The sequence below is a fragment of the Taudactylus pleione genome, unplaced genomic scaffold (assembly GCF_031769625.1).
Source record: "Taudactylus pleione unplaced genomic scaffold, aTauple2 ptg000110l, whole genome shotgun sequence".
NCBI classification, from domain to species: domain Eukaryota; kingdom Metazoa; phylum Chordata; class Amphibia; order Anura; family Myobatrachidae; genus Taudactylus; species Taudactylus pleione.
The window spans coordinates 972930-990000 of NW_028284512.1; the positions used below are offsets into that span (position 1 = coordinate 972930).

Consider the following 17071-nt stretch of genomic DNA (forward strand, 5'->3'; position numbering starts at 1 on the left):
CTGTTGATATCATTTTATAGAATATACAAGATTATAACTGGTTGCAATGTGTAACACCTTTCTTTTGCAAAACTATACTTTAGTGAAAGAAGAAGTACTGTATGCGACTGAAATGCATAAAATAAACAACGGTAACCCAACTTTTCTTTACAGTGCGACAACACATTTGTTTATTGGCCTTCAAAACAAACCAACAATCTCCAGCCAATGACCAAAATACCAAATGGTCTCTATAATTAATGAAATAGGGCAGTATCGTGCATGATATGTTAGCCTCCTTCAGTTTTGGTTATTCTCTTCCAGCCTTGCAATAAGATCACTAACATTGCAAATACAATATATATGACCACCAATCTGTACAAAGCATTTTCACTATCTACAAGCCGGCAAGCCAATTGCTCAATTTTACCATCCAGTCATTGCCCATTTCAAAATGACGTAAAAGAGAAGTCTATAAACCTGGAATACTGAAACGTCTTCCTCTCTGGTATCTCCTAATCCCACCTCTCTTCACTCCTGTCCATCTTTAATGGTGCTGCTCAGCTTATTTTTCTCTACAACTTCTCTGTAACTCTCTCCCTTCTCCATCAGGTCTTTCACTAGCTCCCCTAAAGAGTGCAATTAAAACTCCTCACACTCTATAAACCAAATTGTCTACACCTCTCTGACCTCATCCCCCAACCAAGCTCATGACATTTTTAAATTAAAGGCCAGCCGGAGTACAATGTTGCAATGTGCAATCCCGTGTAAATAGCAACGGCCGGATGAGTGGGGGCGGGCCGGATGAGTGGGGTGGGCCGGATGATGATTGAGGATGAGCTGAACAATAAGTTTGGGTGAGCCAGATGATGAGCAGGGGCGGTTCTGAAAAGAGGGGGAGGGATAGAGTAGTTGGGATGGATCTCCATGTCCTAAGTGCCCTGTCCCCCCACTACCTCCACCCCTCTAAAGGCTTAATCCTACTCTGCACTTACAACTACTCTCCCTTCACTGTTTACAGATGTGCTTCTCAGGAAGTAATTTAAACATTAAAGGAATGATTATAAGTGCCATCCCATTCCTGGGATGTAGTCGGCATCCCGGCATGTGGGATGCCAACGGCCAGAAGACCGGCACCGAAATCCCGACAGGTTGGGATCCAGGCACCAGTATCCTGACCGCCGGCATCCCGAAGGTAAGTATAGGGGTGTTATGGGGAGGTTAGGGTCAGGTAGTGGGGTTAGGGTTAGGCATAAGGGGGAGGGTTAGGATTAGGTACTGGGGAGGTAGTGTTAGGATTAGGGTGTGGGGAGGGGGGCTAGGTTTAGGCACTAGGGGGGAGATTAGGTTTCGGCACGAGGGAGAGTGTTAGGTTTAAGGTGCGGGGAGGGTGAGATTAGTTTTAGGCACTAGGGGGGGAGGTTAGGGTTAGGCAACGGGCAGGGTGGCTTAAGGTAAGGGTTAGGGTAGGGAATAGATAAATACTTACCGCTGTTTTCTATGGATGTCGGGATTCCGGTTGTTGGGACGCTGCTGCCTGTATTCTGACCAGCGGCATCCCGACAGCTGGGATTTCATACCCAACCCCCTATTCCCTTATTTCTCTCCAAAATGGTCTGGGGTTTCAAACACTGGTAATAAAAGCTTTGCATAGAGTAGTGGTTCCCAAACTTTGTTGAATCACGACACCCTGGAGTATCAGCACATTTTTCACGGCAGACCTAGGCCGAAAGTTCTTTATTGAGAAATTCAGCTAATTGATTAAATTGAGTAAATTATGCTTCTATGTCAGTTATGTGGTGGTGGGCAGGGTTGTGCTTCTGTTTGTCCACAGATTTTATATTTGGCAGCCACAAGCACTGATTTTATCTCACCAATAATTTGATTTGGTTTTGGACTACCAACCCATGGTACCCCTGCAAGTGCCATGAGGCACCCAGTTTGGGAACCACTGGCATAGATTGTTTGAAACTCCCAATGTTTTCATTTAAATTAATTGTTTTTGGTGCAGACACGCACATTCATTCCTTTATTGTTAAAATGGTTCACTTTGACGTGAATCTGTAAACTATAGTATTTACCCTTATAGTCTATATTTTTGTGATAGTGGTGGGGGTGGTAGTGGGTGTTAAAGTGATCCAGACCAGTGACTTAAGCGTGACATCCACATATGTTTTAAATATAAAAAAATTATTGAAATTAATTTTGTTGTACCCAAAGCACACACTCCTCTCTTGTGCTGCAGGAAGATAGGGGCAGATGGGACTTTGTTATAAGTCCGGCAATATCCAGTGGAGATAGGGGAAGGGTGTGAAAGCACATTCTCCTTCCCTTGCTCTGCTGATTGGCCCGAGCTCATCCTGGAGCAGGGGAGAGCAGGAAAGGATACTCTCCTCCCCTTTCTCTGCTGGTCGGCCTCAACGTATCCAGCGGGACCTTGACTTTTTTTTCTCACCACACTGTCATGCATGACACATCACACCTTGGTGTCACGACACACAGTTTGAGAAGCACTGGTCTAGACAAGCCTTCCTTTACAGTGTGCACAATCACAGGGGTAGGTTGCTTATAAAAGGCTGTCTACCCATCCCTACTTTACTGAACTTACATATATCTTCCCCAGAGCCAGTTGTTTTTGCACAAGTAATTGTAAACTAAAGATGCTTCCTCGCTCATCTTTGCCGCCGATGCGGCAAACGTGCACACGTAATGCAAGTTACCGCGCATGCGTACGCCACAGTACGCCAAACCATGGTAGCATTCACACCATGCAATCCTATGAATCGCGGGAGTGAACAAGACGCACATGCCCATTCATGGGTGCAAGATCACGGCATAAGTGCCGCGGCAAGGTGCAGCGGCGGCAAAGATGACCGAAGACACATCTGTATATAGAAATATCAGAGGTGTGAATAGAAATATCTAAGCCCATTGCAAATAACTTAGTAATTACAACTTTATTATAGTACATTCCTTTTTACCATGACATGACTCTCTGTCACAATGCTTTGCTGCTCATGGTTATTATCATTATGGTAAAATATTACAAGTAATCCACAGCGCTGACACTATTTAAGCTAAATGTCTCTATAAATCGAAATATAAAATATCTTTGCTTGTCAAAAAAACAATACTTACAGCACATTTATTAAAATATAGAATATCTCAGTTTATAAACATCAGCCTCTTATAATACTTCCAATATATTAGAAATATATTAGATATATTAAAAAATTCAAGGAATATTCAGAAAATAGGCATCAGGTTAATATTGATGTTAATAGCTGAAAATTACATGGAGTTTAGCCCCTTTAGTTTACACTATATTCAGATGGTGGAAACTACTGTAAGCCTATGCGGGCTCCAGGGGTAGGAGAGAGATCTTTCGATCTCTCCCCCGCAGCACCCAGCCAGATCTGGAAGCTGACACTGTGCGCACAGGCAGTGTCAGCTTTCCCTGGGGAAGTCCTTCATTTCTGTGAAAGAATTTTCCTAAATGCCAGGGATATAACTCACAGGGACAGTGGTTACCATAACCGCTGTCCCTGCGAGTTCCCCGTAGTACATAGCCGAGATAATTTTATTAAAAATTAAAATATCCCTGGTGATTTAGGTACATAATAATCGTTGCTGGTCCATAATTATTAGTACATAGACCCCATAGTATTTAAGCAACTTGTGGAATGATTTGTATATGTAAGTTCCACATGTTCAATCATTGCAAACTCATATTCCTCATCAAGCAATCAAGCAGGAGTGGAGGCAAGTGCATTCTATTTACAACAAGATGTAGAAATTTCAGAGGGGAGCCAAAAATTTATTTTGGATGGAATCTTATTTATTTTGATGCACAACTACTTTTTATTTGAAACTAGATTTTATTTACAATCATGGGGGACAGCCATGGGGATCAGGTTCACACAGAGTTTTGCGAATCTCTATATGGGCTGTTTTGAAGAAGAATATATATGTAATGGCCCATTTAGAGATCACCTGGTAATCTATGGCTATTTTATTAATGACTTATGTATTATTTGGAAAGGGGGTTTAATTGTAGATTACTGATATACAAACACTTTTAGTCTGGTATTCACCAACACATTTGATTTTTCACAAATACACTTTCTGGACATAAACTTCTACAATGACAATAATAGAGTTATTTCAAATAACTATATGAAATTAGTAAATGCTAATAATTATTTATATTCAACTAGTGGATATCATCATCCATGGATTAACATTCCTAAAAGTAATTAAGTAATTTAAGTCGTACAAGATATAGCAATTATATGGAACAAAATTATCTCATGGTTCCGAATTTTAGAAATCAGGGTTAACCAGAATCTCTATTGAAAGAAGTTGTAGTTCATGCCAATGGTTTTGTAAGAATGGGAATCATGGAAGGAAAAATATCATCAAAGAAAAAAAAATATTTAATAATGAAAAGAAAGAGATTACTCCCATTGTGTCAAAATTCAATCAAATTCTTATGAAATTAGACAAATCATCAACAATAATTTAATTTTACAGTATTACAACAAGATACAATTCTCACTAAGGGGTTAATTTACTAATATTCGTGTTGGTCCCGATTTGTCCCGTTTTTTAATTTGGATAGGATCGATCAAAAACGGCCATTTTTTTCACTTCAAAAATCGGGAATTTACCAAGATCCCGGTTTTTACAGGTTCATTTTGTTTGATGGTGTATTTGATCGATCCTGTTCGTGTTGAAGCCCCGAGTTCCCTGCCCGACTTTCTCTCCCAAACAAGAAGCCTGCACATCTCAGTGAAATATGTGCAGGCTGCTTGCTTTTTATTTTTTATTTTAAAGGCTAATTTTAATAAAAAAAATTATTTGGGGTCCCCCCCAAACGGCTAACCAGCACCGGACTGGTCAGCCAGTCCTGGTTCCTAAAATTACGGGGAACAAAACGAGTAGGGTTCCATCATAATTTAAGCAACAGCACCTGGCTGCAGGGCCAGTGGTGGTTTTAAATATAGGGGGGGATGTGTAGTGGTCCCCCTATATTTAAAATCAGCACCGGACCCAAAACGGCCGGGGTGTAATGCCACAGCCAGGAGACCCTGTTACCGGGTCTCCATGGCCTTATGGATTTCTACATTGAGCCAATGGTGAATTCATTTCTAGTGGAAAAAAACGGCTGAATTTGCGGCATTAACTCACCCAATTTCAACCCCAAAAGATGAACAAATCACTTGACTTTAATGATAGTAAATTCCCGATTAGCAAAAAAGTTATATTTTCACCCGAGATAGCAATCTCGGATCAACACGAATCTTAGTAAATTTACCCCTAAATGTATTGCTTCTAAACCTCTGGTTACTTTTAAGAAAAACATGAATTTAGGTAACCATGTAGTGCAGAGTGATCTTAAGACTACAGAAAAGAGTAAAGTTATTTCTTGGCTTCCTGTTAAACCTTTAGGATATTTTCGATGTAATAGATCCACCTGAGTAACTTGTGGTTTCATCACCAACAATCAATCGAGCATCAAATACAATACAATGGGAGAACCTTAGCCTATTAAACAGTTTGTTAACTGCAAATTCAATTATTGTGTTTATGTGTTAGAATATCCTTGTTCTTAACAATATGTTGACTGAACAATTGGATTATTTAAAACTAGGTTTAGAGAGCATAAAATCAACATCCTGGAAAAAAAATGTCTACCCATAGCGTGTCTAGGCACTTTGCAAAATATCATGGGGGAAAAGTAGAGGATTTATCCATCACTACAGTGCAGTGGTTCCCAAACTGGGTGCCATGGCACCCTGAGGTGCCGCGGGTCACTTGCAGGAGTTCCACGGTTATTGATCAAGTATCAAATCAAATTATTTATGGTCATTGTGATACAAAAAAACCAGTGCTGGCGGCTGTCAATAATATGTGGATACGCAGAAGTGCAAACCTATCCACCATCACATAGCGTAAAAGGATGACAGGTAAGCAAAATGTACTTAATTTAGTCATTTTTTCAAACTTCTCTGCCCATACTGACTATATAAATGGACTCAAGCAGGACTTAACTGGGCTCAAGCAGGACTTAATACATGTCTTGAAAAAATTGTCATGGGACAACGACACGCGTTGATGGTACAGTCCTGCCTCTCATCCGATCTTACTAGTGCTTGGAACTAAAAACTCAAACGGAACCTTCATTCTAGTCAGGGTATCACTCTACCAGCCAATATCTAATCACAAGAGATGGGCAGAGTCACATGAACTGTAGCATGAGTCTGTCTTCTTCATTGGAACATGAACAATGTTGATATTCTAGCAATGTTGACATCATGTCAGTGTCGACCTTGTGAACACCGACATAACACCCATGTTGATGTTCTGATCATATCCATATTCTGGTGTTGGCATTCTGAATGTTGACATTTTTTACCACACCCTCTCCAACTTGCTTTGCCTTCATACAGTAATCATATTGTTGCTGCTGCCTATCCCAATTACCCCACTGGATGATATGTGTCTTGTGTTGAGAAGACTGCTTGAAGTGTTCTATATTTAGTCTAAATACATTGCCCCTTACAAAGTATTACATCACGCTTGGCTTGTAGGTTATTCTTCCACTCGCCTCTCTCTAGAGTTGCCAGATACTTAGGGGTATATTTACTAAAGCGCTGGTTTATAGAAGTAGAGATGTTGTCCATAGCAACCAATCAGATTCTACTTATTTATCTAGCACCTTCTACAAGACAATAGCTAGAATCTGATTGGTTGCTATTGGCAACATCTCCACTTCTATAAACCCGCACTCTAGTAAATAAACCCCTTAATGGGAGGCTGATCATATAGTGAATTATTTAAAATTGGGTATGTATTTATGAAGATGTTTTCTATGTACAGTGGAGCGCAATGTATTGCTTTGACTTAATTTTATTTTTATATTAAAATGAGTTGGTGAATTATAACAGACTTGTGGTGATATTGTATTATAATTATAGAATGTTAGCAGTGCACATAGTTGAGATGCTTATAACAGTCTAGGTTTTGTCATGGTATCTCAGCCCATTATACATACTGTAAAGTACATAACTAAATACATATATAGTTATTATTCACACTGCTCATGTTCGCTTTTCCCTGCATTGTCCTCTATATCAGAAAAGGCTAACCTTCTCCACTTGCTGCATGCTCTCCAGCACAAGTACTGAACTGTGACCTTAAGACACGTCTGTCAGTCATGACTGTAAGATACTGGGGTCTCCGCACACGGTCAGTGGGTGTATTTCTGCCAGTGGCTTTCCCTGGTTTACTTTACTAATGACTTTACGTGCAGTTTGAAAATCGCCAGATTTACTAAGGGGCCAAACCGCACATATAATAGAATGCTTTAAAAATGCATCATTTCATACAATCATGCTGTTTTTTTTTTATTAATTTAACTGTTAAATATTGCTTCCTATGGAAGAGCACTCTGTTATCACAATCTAGACTAGCATTTCCAGGTGGAAAAAAACCCTCCCCCCAGTATTACCTGTCCATCGTATGATTTGGCTGAGCAATGTAAGAGACCGGTACAGATCAGCTCCCAGACAAGGAAATAGCTGGGCTCATTGGATTTGGCATTATGAAGATATCATGTGCGGTTTGTCTATATATTTTTTATTTTAGTTTTATTTTCATATAGATAGCATCAGACCAAGAAACAAGAGTTCAGTTAAGTGTTTATTAGGGACATCCTTGCAAAAAATAATTATAGGGTCAATATTAACTTGAGTAATTATGCAGCAACTTTATTTCTGTTATTAACAAAAAAGGGGCAACATTATTTTATTCATTTTTTAAATGTGGCATAATGTAATATTTATTATTAAGTTCACTGAATAGGGCAATACTATTTATGAATTTTCCTAAAGGGGACAATAATATTAAATTACTGTATGTAACTAAGGGGGGGGCAATATTAAATAATTATTTCTATAAATGGGGTACAAATAATTTTATATATAGATATATAAATGGTGGAGACTACAAAATAATATTTATAAAGTCCATGTGCCTTAAGAATAAATAAATAGATGGATAGCAACACAGTGGCACCTTTTGCGCATGCAATAAATAATCCAAGTTTGATTTTGCAAAAGGCAACATTTCGGGAAGACAGGATTCTTTCTTAGCTATGTTACTACAAGTAAATGATCAAACAAAGGTAAAATGGTAGTTATTGCATCATCCTGATGTCATTATGCAAATAAACAAATCCCACATAATGAAGACACAGCCAAGAAATGAAATAAAGTAGCGCAAATACAAGTATGACATGTTATTAGTACATAAGGGACTATATATGCATATAACAGTGCCACAAAAGCATGCACTATGTTGTAACATTTGGACCCTGGAGCCCACTAGACAGTGGTACCAGGAGGGGATAAGTGCAGTGCAGTAATACAATAATAATATTATAAAGTCTAATTTAAAATTGCAAAATAAAAATCTATTTACCTTCCAACCTCATTCCTACGCTCAGACACTTCTGGAAACGACAGTACGGGCATCTTTTCCTCTGAGTTTTATCTATTTTACAGCTCTGGTTCTCTGTGCAGGTGTAACGCTTGTTATTCTGGACTGTCCTCTTGAAGAATCCCTGGATTATATGGAAAACAACCCAGGAACATGTTATATAGCAAAAGAGAAAATTAACAAAATAAAGTTACACTATACAAAATACAATGTAAAAAGAAGGGAATCTTAGAGCATAGTCATCAAACTCCAGTATTAAATCATGTTACTCACATGAGGTCTGTGCGAAACACAAAAACATTTCCAACTTTGCACCTGGAACAAACCATGCTGCAATGCAAGGGGTACCAGGGGCGCCGAGAGGGGGTGGGTGGGTACTAATTACACAGGCCTGGGCTTGCTGGAGGGGCCCAGAGGGGGGGGGCAGGGTCCGGATATGTGCTGGGCTGAGGGGATTACAGCGCCCCCCTCCCCATAGCTGCAACAAGGTTTTATTTTATTTTTTTTTCTTAAGTGGTGTGGCCACGCCTCCCGTGATTAGACCATGCCTCCTTCACTTAGGCCTGGCCCGGTTCTTGGCAGCCCTGAGGGGTGCAAATAGGCTTTATTATTATTATTTTTTTGTGTACAGGGTAAATCCTGGCTGCTTTTGTATGTAACCCACAAATGCTTTATTTTTACAATGCAATTTAGAATTGAGTTTGGAGTCCAAATTCAATTCTAAATTGCATTGTAAAAATAAAGCATTTGTGGGCTACATGCAAAAGCAACCGTTGGACATGCCCCCCTCAAATCTAAATCTTTCTAAACATTTTAAATGTACCCCACCTGCAGAGCAGCATGGTTTCGCCCAGGCGTGTTGACCCGATTGCAGAGCTCCGCCCACTTGCTGATTCCTTTCCTCAGACCTCTCAGACAGGCAGGTGACAAAGTTGACAAATATGATCGCAACCCTGAATTATCCCATAGTTTTGTGGCAACTGTGATGGCAGGTCTTGGTCTATTTACACTGCAGAATGCTGCTCTGGTCAGCTGTAAACATGACAGTGACTTCAACAGAACCAGGGTTGTTATCCCAGCATGACCTCTCTGAAAATCTTCTCTCAATGAAATCAACTGTGAGTGTATATCGTACGCTTCCATACTTCAAGATTCAGTCATGTTAGTGCAACTAAAATGAGCAAACAACAACAGACTTGTAAAAACTAAAGAGCATACAAAATATAGGCTTGTGTCTTGGCTGGCTGGGATGGAGGGATGTACTTGTGCATCAGTGCTGGTTTGCCCTCCCCCCACGTGTGCACAAATTAACAAGCTGGCCGCCTTCTGGTTAGTGCATAGGCTGCAGCCCCTAGAAGCTGGTAAGGGCTTCCGTAATAACCAGGGAGTGGCTCCCTATGGGAAGTGCTCTCTGCTATCACAGTCCGTATTGCCAGTCCCAGGGATAGAAAACACCTCCCCGGGAACTGCCTGTGCATCATGTGATTAGCAGGAAGTCACTGCCACTGCTCTGCAGTCACTGCGGGTGGCAGATTTGAATGATTTTATATCTATATATAGACATACTAGCTGATGTACACGATTTTACTAGGGTTTCCATTTCCACCTCACCACTTCAGTAACACATTAATCATTCACCTCTATAGTAATGCTATAGTAAAGAAGCCTACACGCGGTATGATTTGCAAAAAATCCAATCCCGTTTGCGTTCTCCCTTGAACTCTCCCTGGCAGCTCCAGTGAACGATGTGCAGCAAAAGCTGAACGATGTACACCAGATCCATGGTGCACAATCTAATGATTTGCATATTCATTAGAGATCGTGTGTGATAGCAGAGAGATGTATGCATGGATCAGGGAGATCCTTGATACATGCATCTGTTTGTAAAAAAAAATAAACACAGATGCACGAACGGGATCAATGAGAACCATCTGTGCTGATGTGTTTAAAAAAAATTAAAACCTGTGTAAAATGAAAAAAAAAAAACGGAATGTCCCCCCTCCAAAAGAACAACCAGCACGCTAAATACAGGGAACAAATTATATAGGGGCCCCCTGAATTAAGCACAACCAGCACCGGGCTAATCAAAGTCAGTCCTGGTTGCCAAAATACAGGGGACAATCGATGTAGGCTTCCTCTGTATTTAGCGCAACCAGCACTGGGCTCTGATCCGGTCCTGGTTCTGAAAATACAGGGGAAAAAATGCATAGGGTTCCCCTGTAAATTCCAGAACCAGCGGGGGGGGGGTAATTCCACAGCCAGGGGTACAATTTCACTGGGTCCCGCAGCTGAAGCATTACCCCTGCTAGTCAGCCAAGGCCAGGGATCCCTGGGGAGCCGGGGACCCCCAATAATGGGGTCCCCCTCTCCAGGGCATCCCAGGCCTAGGCTGATAGCCCGGGGCTGTCCCCAGTACCCCTGGAGCGGTGGGTGCCGTGTTGATAGTGTATAGTGTTGTGCAAGTAAAGAGTTAAAAATATTGTCTTTTGCTATGGAACTACAGGTCCCAGCAAGCCTCCCCCACATGCTGGTACTTGGAAACCACAAGTACCAGCATACGGGGCATTACGGGTCCGCTGGTACCTGTAGTTACACAGCAAAAGCAATATTAAATAACCACAAAACACACACTTTAGAAAGAAAAGTTTATTAGTAATGCTTTGGCTGGGGGACCCAGTGAAATGGCTCTCCTGCCTGTGGCATTACCCCCCACTAGCAAAAGTTTGGTGCTGGTTCTGGAATTTACAGGGGAACCCTACGTATTTTTTACCCTATATTTCCAGAACCAGGACCGGCTCAGAGCCCTGTGCTGGTTGCTCTAAATACAGTGGACCCTTACAGGTTGTCCCCTGTATTTAGCACAACCAGCACTGAATCACTAAAAGCCCGGGACTGGTTGTTTTTTTTTTTTTGTGGGTTGGGGCATGCCATTTTTTTTCTATTTTTTTTTAACAGGTTTAATTTTTTTTTTAACACAGACAGACAGTCGATTCTCACTGATCCCGTCCGTGCTTCTGTGTCAATGATACACACAGATGCATGTACTGTAGCATAGATCTCCCTGATCCGTGTCTGCATCTGTGTCATTGACACACAGATGTATGTAGCACGGATATCCTTGATCCATGCTACATGCATTTCATCTGTGTTGGCCATCACATCATTCAGTGTGCATACACATGGAATGATGTGTGGCATATCGTGAACAACAGGACGGGATCTTTCTGCATGTAAGAAAGATGAACGACCATGATGAACGACCTGCGTGAGCGCGCATCATCCCCACACAGGGCACTTTTTAAACGATTGGTCGTTCCAATTGATCGAAAATGGACAAATCGTGTAAAAAATCATACCGTGTGTGGGGGCCTTTAGACATTGCCCTCCCTCACCTGTGTACTAACACATTCCACTCTCTCACTTCTGTAGTAACACCTTCAACATTCCCCTCCCTCACCTGTGTAGAAATACAATCCCTCCCTCACACCTGTAGTAACACATTATCCTCACTTACACTTGTAGTAACTTATTCCCCTCCCTCACCTCAAGAGTAACAAATGCCACCCCCTCACCTCTGTAGTAACACATTCCCCTCCCTCTTCTTCTTTAGTAACACATTACCCTTGCTAACACTTAAAGTAACACATTCCCCTCCCTTGCCCCATAGTAACACATCTTACATGCCCCTCCCTAACCTGTGTAGTAACACATTCCCCTCCTTCACTTGTGTAGTAACACGTTCCCCTCCCATACCTGTGTAGTAACACATTCCCCTCCTTCACTTGTGAAGTAACACGTTCCCCTCCCATACCTGTGTAGTAACACATTCCCCTCCCTCACCTCTGTAGTAACACATTACCCTCACTAACCCCTATAGTAACACATTCCTCTCCCTTGCCCCATAGTAACACATCTGACAAGCCCCTCCCTCACCTGTGTAGTAACTCATTCTCCTCCCTCACTTGTGTAGTAACACATTCCCCTCCCATACTTCTGTAGTATCACATTATCTTCCCTCACCTCTATGGCAACACATTTCCCTCCCTCAACTGTGTATTAACATATTCCTCTCCCTCACTTCTATAGTAACACATTCCACTCCCTCACCTCTGTAGTAACACATTCCATTCCCTCACTATTCAAATAGGTGAGCCACACCAACTGCCAGTGATATTTGGCAGCACTTCGGACGACAGTTGGTGTTTGAATTCTGAACTCTGCTGCAGCCAGTTGTTGAAAAGCATGTAGAGCATCGTAAGGAGGTTGAGGCACAGAGTACCCCTGCAGAGGTTTTAGCACCAATGAATAGACAGGTGAGGTTTTGAGGCCATGGAGCTTTTCAGGAAGTCTGTCCACCACAAGGAAACCCATATAGGGACACATTGAGCCCGAAAGTCATTAACTAAATGACATTGAATGAATGTATACTGTTCCTATGAGTTATTAAATGAGGTAGTAAGTATGTTCAGCACAACTGCATAGGGTTGGGCATGTGCAGAATTATTTAACAGCAGTGCGTGGTATGCATTATATACATGTATGTGATCAGAGCTACAGAAACTTTATGTAGATAGTAAATTAACCTACACAGTGCTCAGCAAGCCTCCTAATACACCATATTTCGGCAGGGCTATCCTGATTTGCAGATCCCATTGAGATAATCTGGCTGGATCTTGGCATGTTCCAGTTAGATTGGGATATGCCAAAGTATCGAGTCATCTGACACCTCTATTGTGGTTATACAGGCCATTTAAAATCAAAGTTCAGCAATTTGCTGTACAGTGTATCATTCACTGTTGATGGATGTCTGTACTGTAAACATTAATGCCTTGAGAGGGGTATTTTTTGCCACTTTTCTCCCTTAAAAGCTTGCACGTTGATAGGTGAATTTATGAAAGCTGATTCACATTCGGGGTCTGATTTGGATGGATGTTTCTGCACGAGCACAAATGGTGAGATTTTGCACATAGTGCATGCGCAGCTGTGAATTTATTAATTTTTGCGTATCTCCGTCCTATTCTGGGATGGATGGAACTCGGTCAGATCTGACCTTTTGAGAAATTGGAGGTTTTGGGGCAGCAACTGGGTGGCAACAATACCAACGCATGTAACTGCCCTGACAAGTGGGACGGTCATAGGTGAGTCGTGAGAGTGTTGTGGGCATGTAGCTAAAGCACCATGCGATTTTAAGTTGCAGGCATGGTGAGGGGAAGACTGATTATAACAGATCTCTTGCAGCTAGCATGGGGCTGTTGGAGGTGCTAATATTAAGGATGTTTTTGCAGCAGGAGCAGGCATAAAATCATTGGGTACATAATCACCTGCATTAGTCCTATGGAATCTCACATTAGCATAAACTAGTAAATCTAGCTTCCGCGATTGCCCATAAATACAGCCACTTTGCATGTGACTCAGAATCAGTGCATGAATATGTGAAATCAATCCTATTCTCTCTTTTTCTAATGCAATTAAAAAAATTGAAGCACAACAAATTTTTCGCTATCGGTCACAGTACCGTTTTGGCACAGTGACCTGTGCAATAGTTTTCATATCTGTGCCCAAGTACACAGAGAATCCTATTAGTTTGTGTTCTGCCTAGAGATGTGCACGGACCCCGTATTTTGGTTTTGGATCTGGATTCATCTTATTGTTTTGGTTTTGCAAAACCATCCTCAAGTGTTTTGGTTTTAGATTCGGACAAACATTGATAAAAATCGATTAAAAATAGATAAAAATCGATAAAAAGAGCTAACTTGTCCGAATCCAAAACCTGTGTTCGGTTTTTAAATCTGAGTTCTGAACAGATCCGAACCGGAACACAAAAGTGAATCTGAACCTTGACCCGGGTACTGTTCGGAACCCCCAAATTCGGCACATTTCTAGTACTGTCCTTTTATAAAAATTTGCGTTGTATTCATAAAAATCAGCTCTGTGTAAAGTTAAACAAAATTTACAATTAAAAATAGCATCCTGTATTTATTGTTGCTGCATGTATGCAGAGTTTTGACACCAAAACATTTAATTTTCTTGTGTTATGTTACCCACTGTGTATGCGGCCATTGTACGCTTGAAAATATAGTTATGTGTGCCTATTGGTTCTGCAGAATAAACATTGAAACAAAGTAATTAGAATCAATCTAGTGATACAAATTCTTTGCAGCCTCCGATATCTACAGTGTTTGTTATAAAAAAAATGTGTTGTACAAACAATAACTTTCTTTGTGTGTTGTGACATGGCATAGTTCCTCCTTAGATGTGTAGCAAGTTTGAAACGCTGTGTATTCCTAAAGGATGCATATTTGGACTACACTGGTACAGGAACACATTCAAAGCTTCAAGTGTTATTATCTCAAAAGTCATTACCTACAGAAAGCGAGATTATGTCATACCATAAAATGGTTTGTGCATTTATGGGTAATATGTCATATATCAAGGACAAGTTAACATCTAGAGGTCAATTCAATTAGATGCGAGGGGGGGAGGATTAATTGTATGTGTTTCATAAGTATGTTTAGTACAGTGAAAAACAAACAATTTTGATACGATTCAAAAACACCATTGTCATTGTGATATACAGGTTCCAACGTGTTGAATCCTTTTATATCTTATAGCACTCTGTTTTGGTATTTAGAATAGAAAAAAAATGCAACATTCAGATATTATTATTATTATTATTTTAATTTTTTTTTAGTGAATTGAGGGGGGTAGATTAGATATTTATCAGAGTTTTTTTGTAAAAATAAATAATAAAAAATATAAATGAATGAATCAAACAATAGCATTGGGGCGACTTGTGTGCATAATATCAGTAGAATTTTAAGTAATTACTAGTGTAGTAATGTTTGTTCATCAAATTACAGCGAAAGTAAAGCATATCATTGAAGCTGACTTGAAAACGTATTTCTGACAGTATAATTCACAGTGATCAAATGTATAGTATATGTTTACATGTTTTGAGGCAACATAATGAAATATGTGTTAAGCCGGCCAATCAGCATGTCAGTTATACTGTCTGTGGCAGTGGAGTTACGTGATGGGTTACGATAATCAGCATATGATGATGTGCTTTTATTTTATTTAGATAGATAGATAGATAGATAGATAGATAGATAGATAGATAGATAGATAGATAGATATATTTACATATATATGGGGGTGAAGAGAAAACAAGCTCCAAATACTGTTGTATATTAAGCAAGAGTTGATGTATCATAAGCCTTTATAGAATTATATGCATACCAAGAGTACGCTTAATAAAGCATATCTGTGGAGAATGGGTTCATTTTACACAATACCCTCAATAGGTTAGTAAATTTGTATTTATATATACAGATTTCTATCTATCTATCTACACACATATTTATGATAGTAGAAATATATATACACATACACACACACACACATATATATCTATAATAGTAGAAATTATACAATAGAATAACGGTATAAGGATATTGACTTATTATTCCTATGAAATTTCTCCTGTTGTTAAGGTTTACTCCACATTAAGTTTTACTAAGAGCTAAAATCAATGTTGGCCTCTTGTGAGTAAGCTGGATGACCTCCTAAAGTAGTTCACATGTACAATACACACACAGTTACACAATATACAATTTATACAATACACAGAGTTTATATTCATGGCAACAGTCCTGCAAGACTTCAGTGTGCGAGGACCTGGACATTATAATATTCAAAAAAATTTATCAGACATCTGCCTTGCTTTTAATTGACTTATTAGGGGGAGATGTATCAAAGCTTGGAGAGAGATAAAGTGAAGAGAGATAAAGTACCAACCAATCAGCTTCTATCTGCCATTTTATTATTATTATTATTATTATTACCAGTTATTTATATAGCGCACACATATTCCGCAGCGCTTTACAGAGAATATTCGGCCATTCACATCCGTCCCTGCCCCAGTGGAGCTTACAATCTATATTCCCTACCACATGCGCACATACACACACTAGGGGTAATTTTGTTAGGAGCCAATTAACCTACCAGTATATTTTACAGGCTGTGTTTAAAAATGACAATTAGGAGCTAATTAGTTGCTACTTTATCTCCATCCACTTTATCTCTCTCCAAGATTTGATACATCTCCCCCATATATAATGAGTACACTCTATAGTCAAAGGAGCCAACTCTGTGGGTATTGAGCACTGGAAATGTTGGTGTTTTCAGAGTCAATAAAAAAATGTCTGTGTTCATCTCTTTGCATTGATACAAATACATGTTGTGATTATTATATATGTGATCCTTTACATTTTCTCCTCCATGTTATGAAAGATAGCATCTCCCTTCTGATGGTTACTATGTTACATTACATTACATTCTAGTATGCATAACACTGTAGACTAATATGTACATGGTTATTATTTCAACAACAAAATATGACTATAATAATAATATAAATAGATGTACAGAGAGAGGATACTGATAAGCCAGAGCTGCAACAGAGATTTATCAAGCCCTAAGACTAAACCTCATGAGAGCAGAAACTTAAGGAAACACAATGCGACTTTAATAAGGAAAAAAAAGAAAAGAAAAGTAAGCATATGTTCTATATTTTACCGCATAACGGAAG

The 17071-nt window shown here is 39.9% G+C and overlaps 1 protein-coding gene across 1 annotated transcript in view; it reads right to left on the minus strand.

Moving 5' to 3' along the window:
* The window catches only part of NR5A1 (nuclear receptor subfamily 5 group A member 1), a 184826-nt gene that overhangs the window by 165120 nt on the left and 2635 nt on the right, over positions 1-17071 (minus strand). Inside the window, exon 3 of the mRNA XM_088471140.1 lies at positions 8464-8605. Within this exon, the coding sequence (XP_088327266.1) occupies positions 8464-8605 (142 nt within the window). The remainder of the gene's footprint in view (positions 1-8463; positions 8606-17071) is intronic.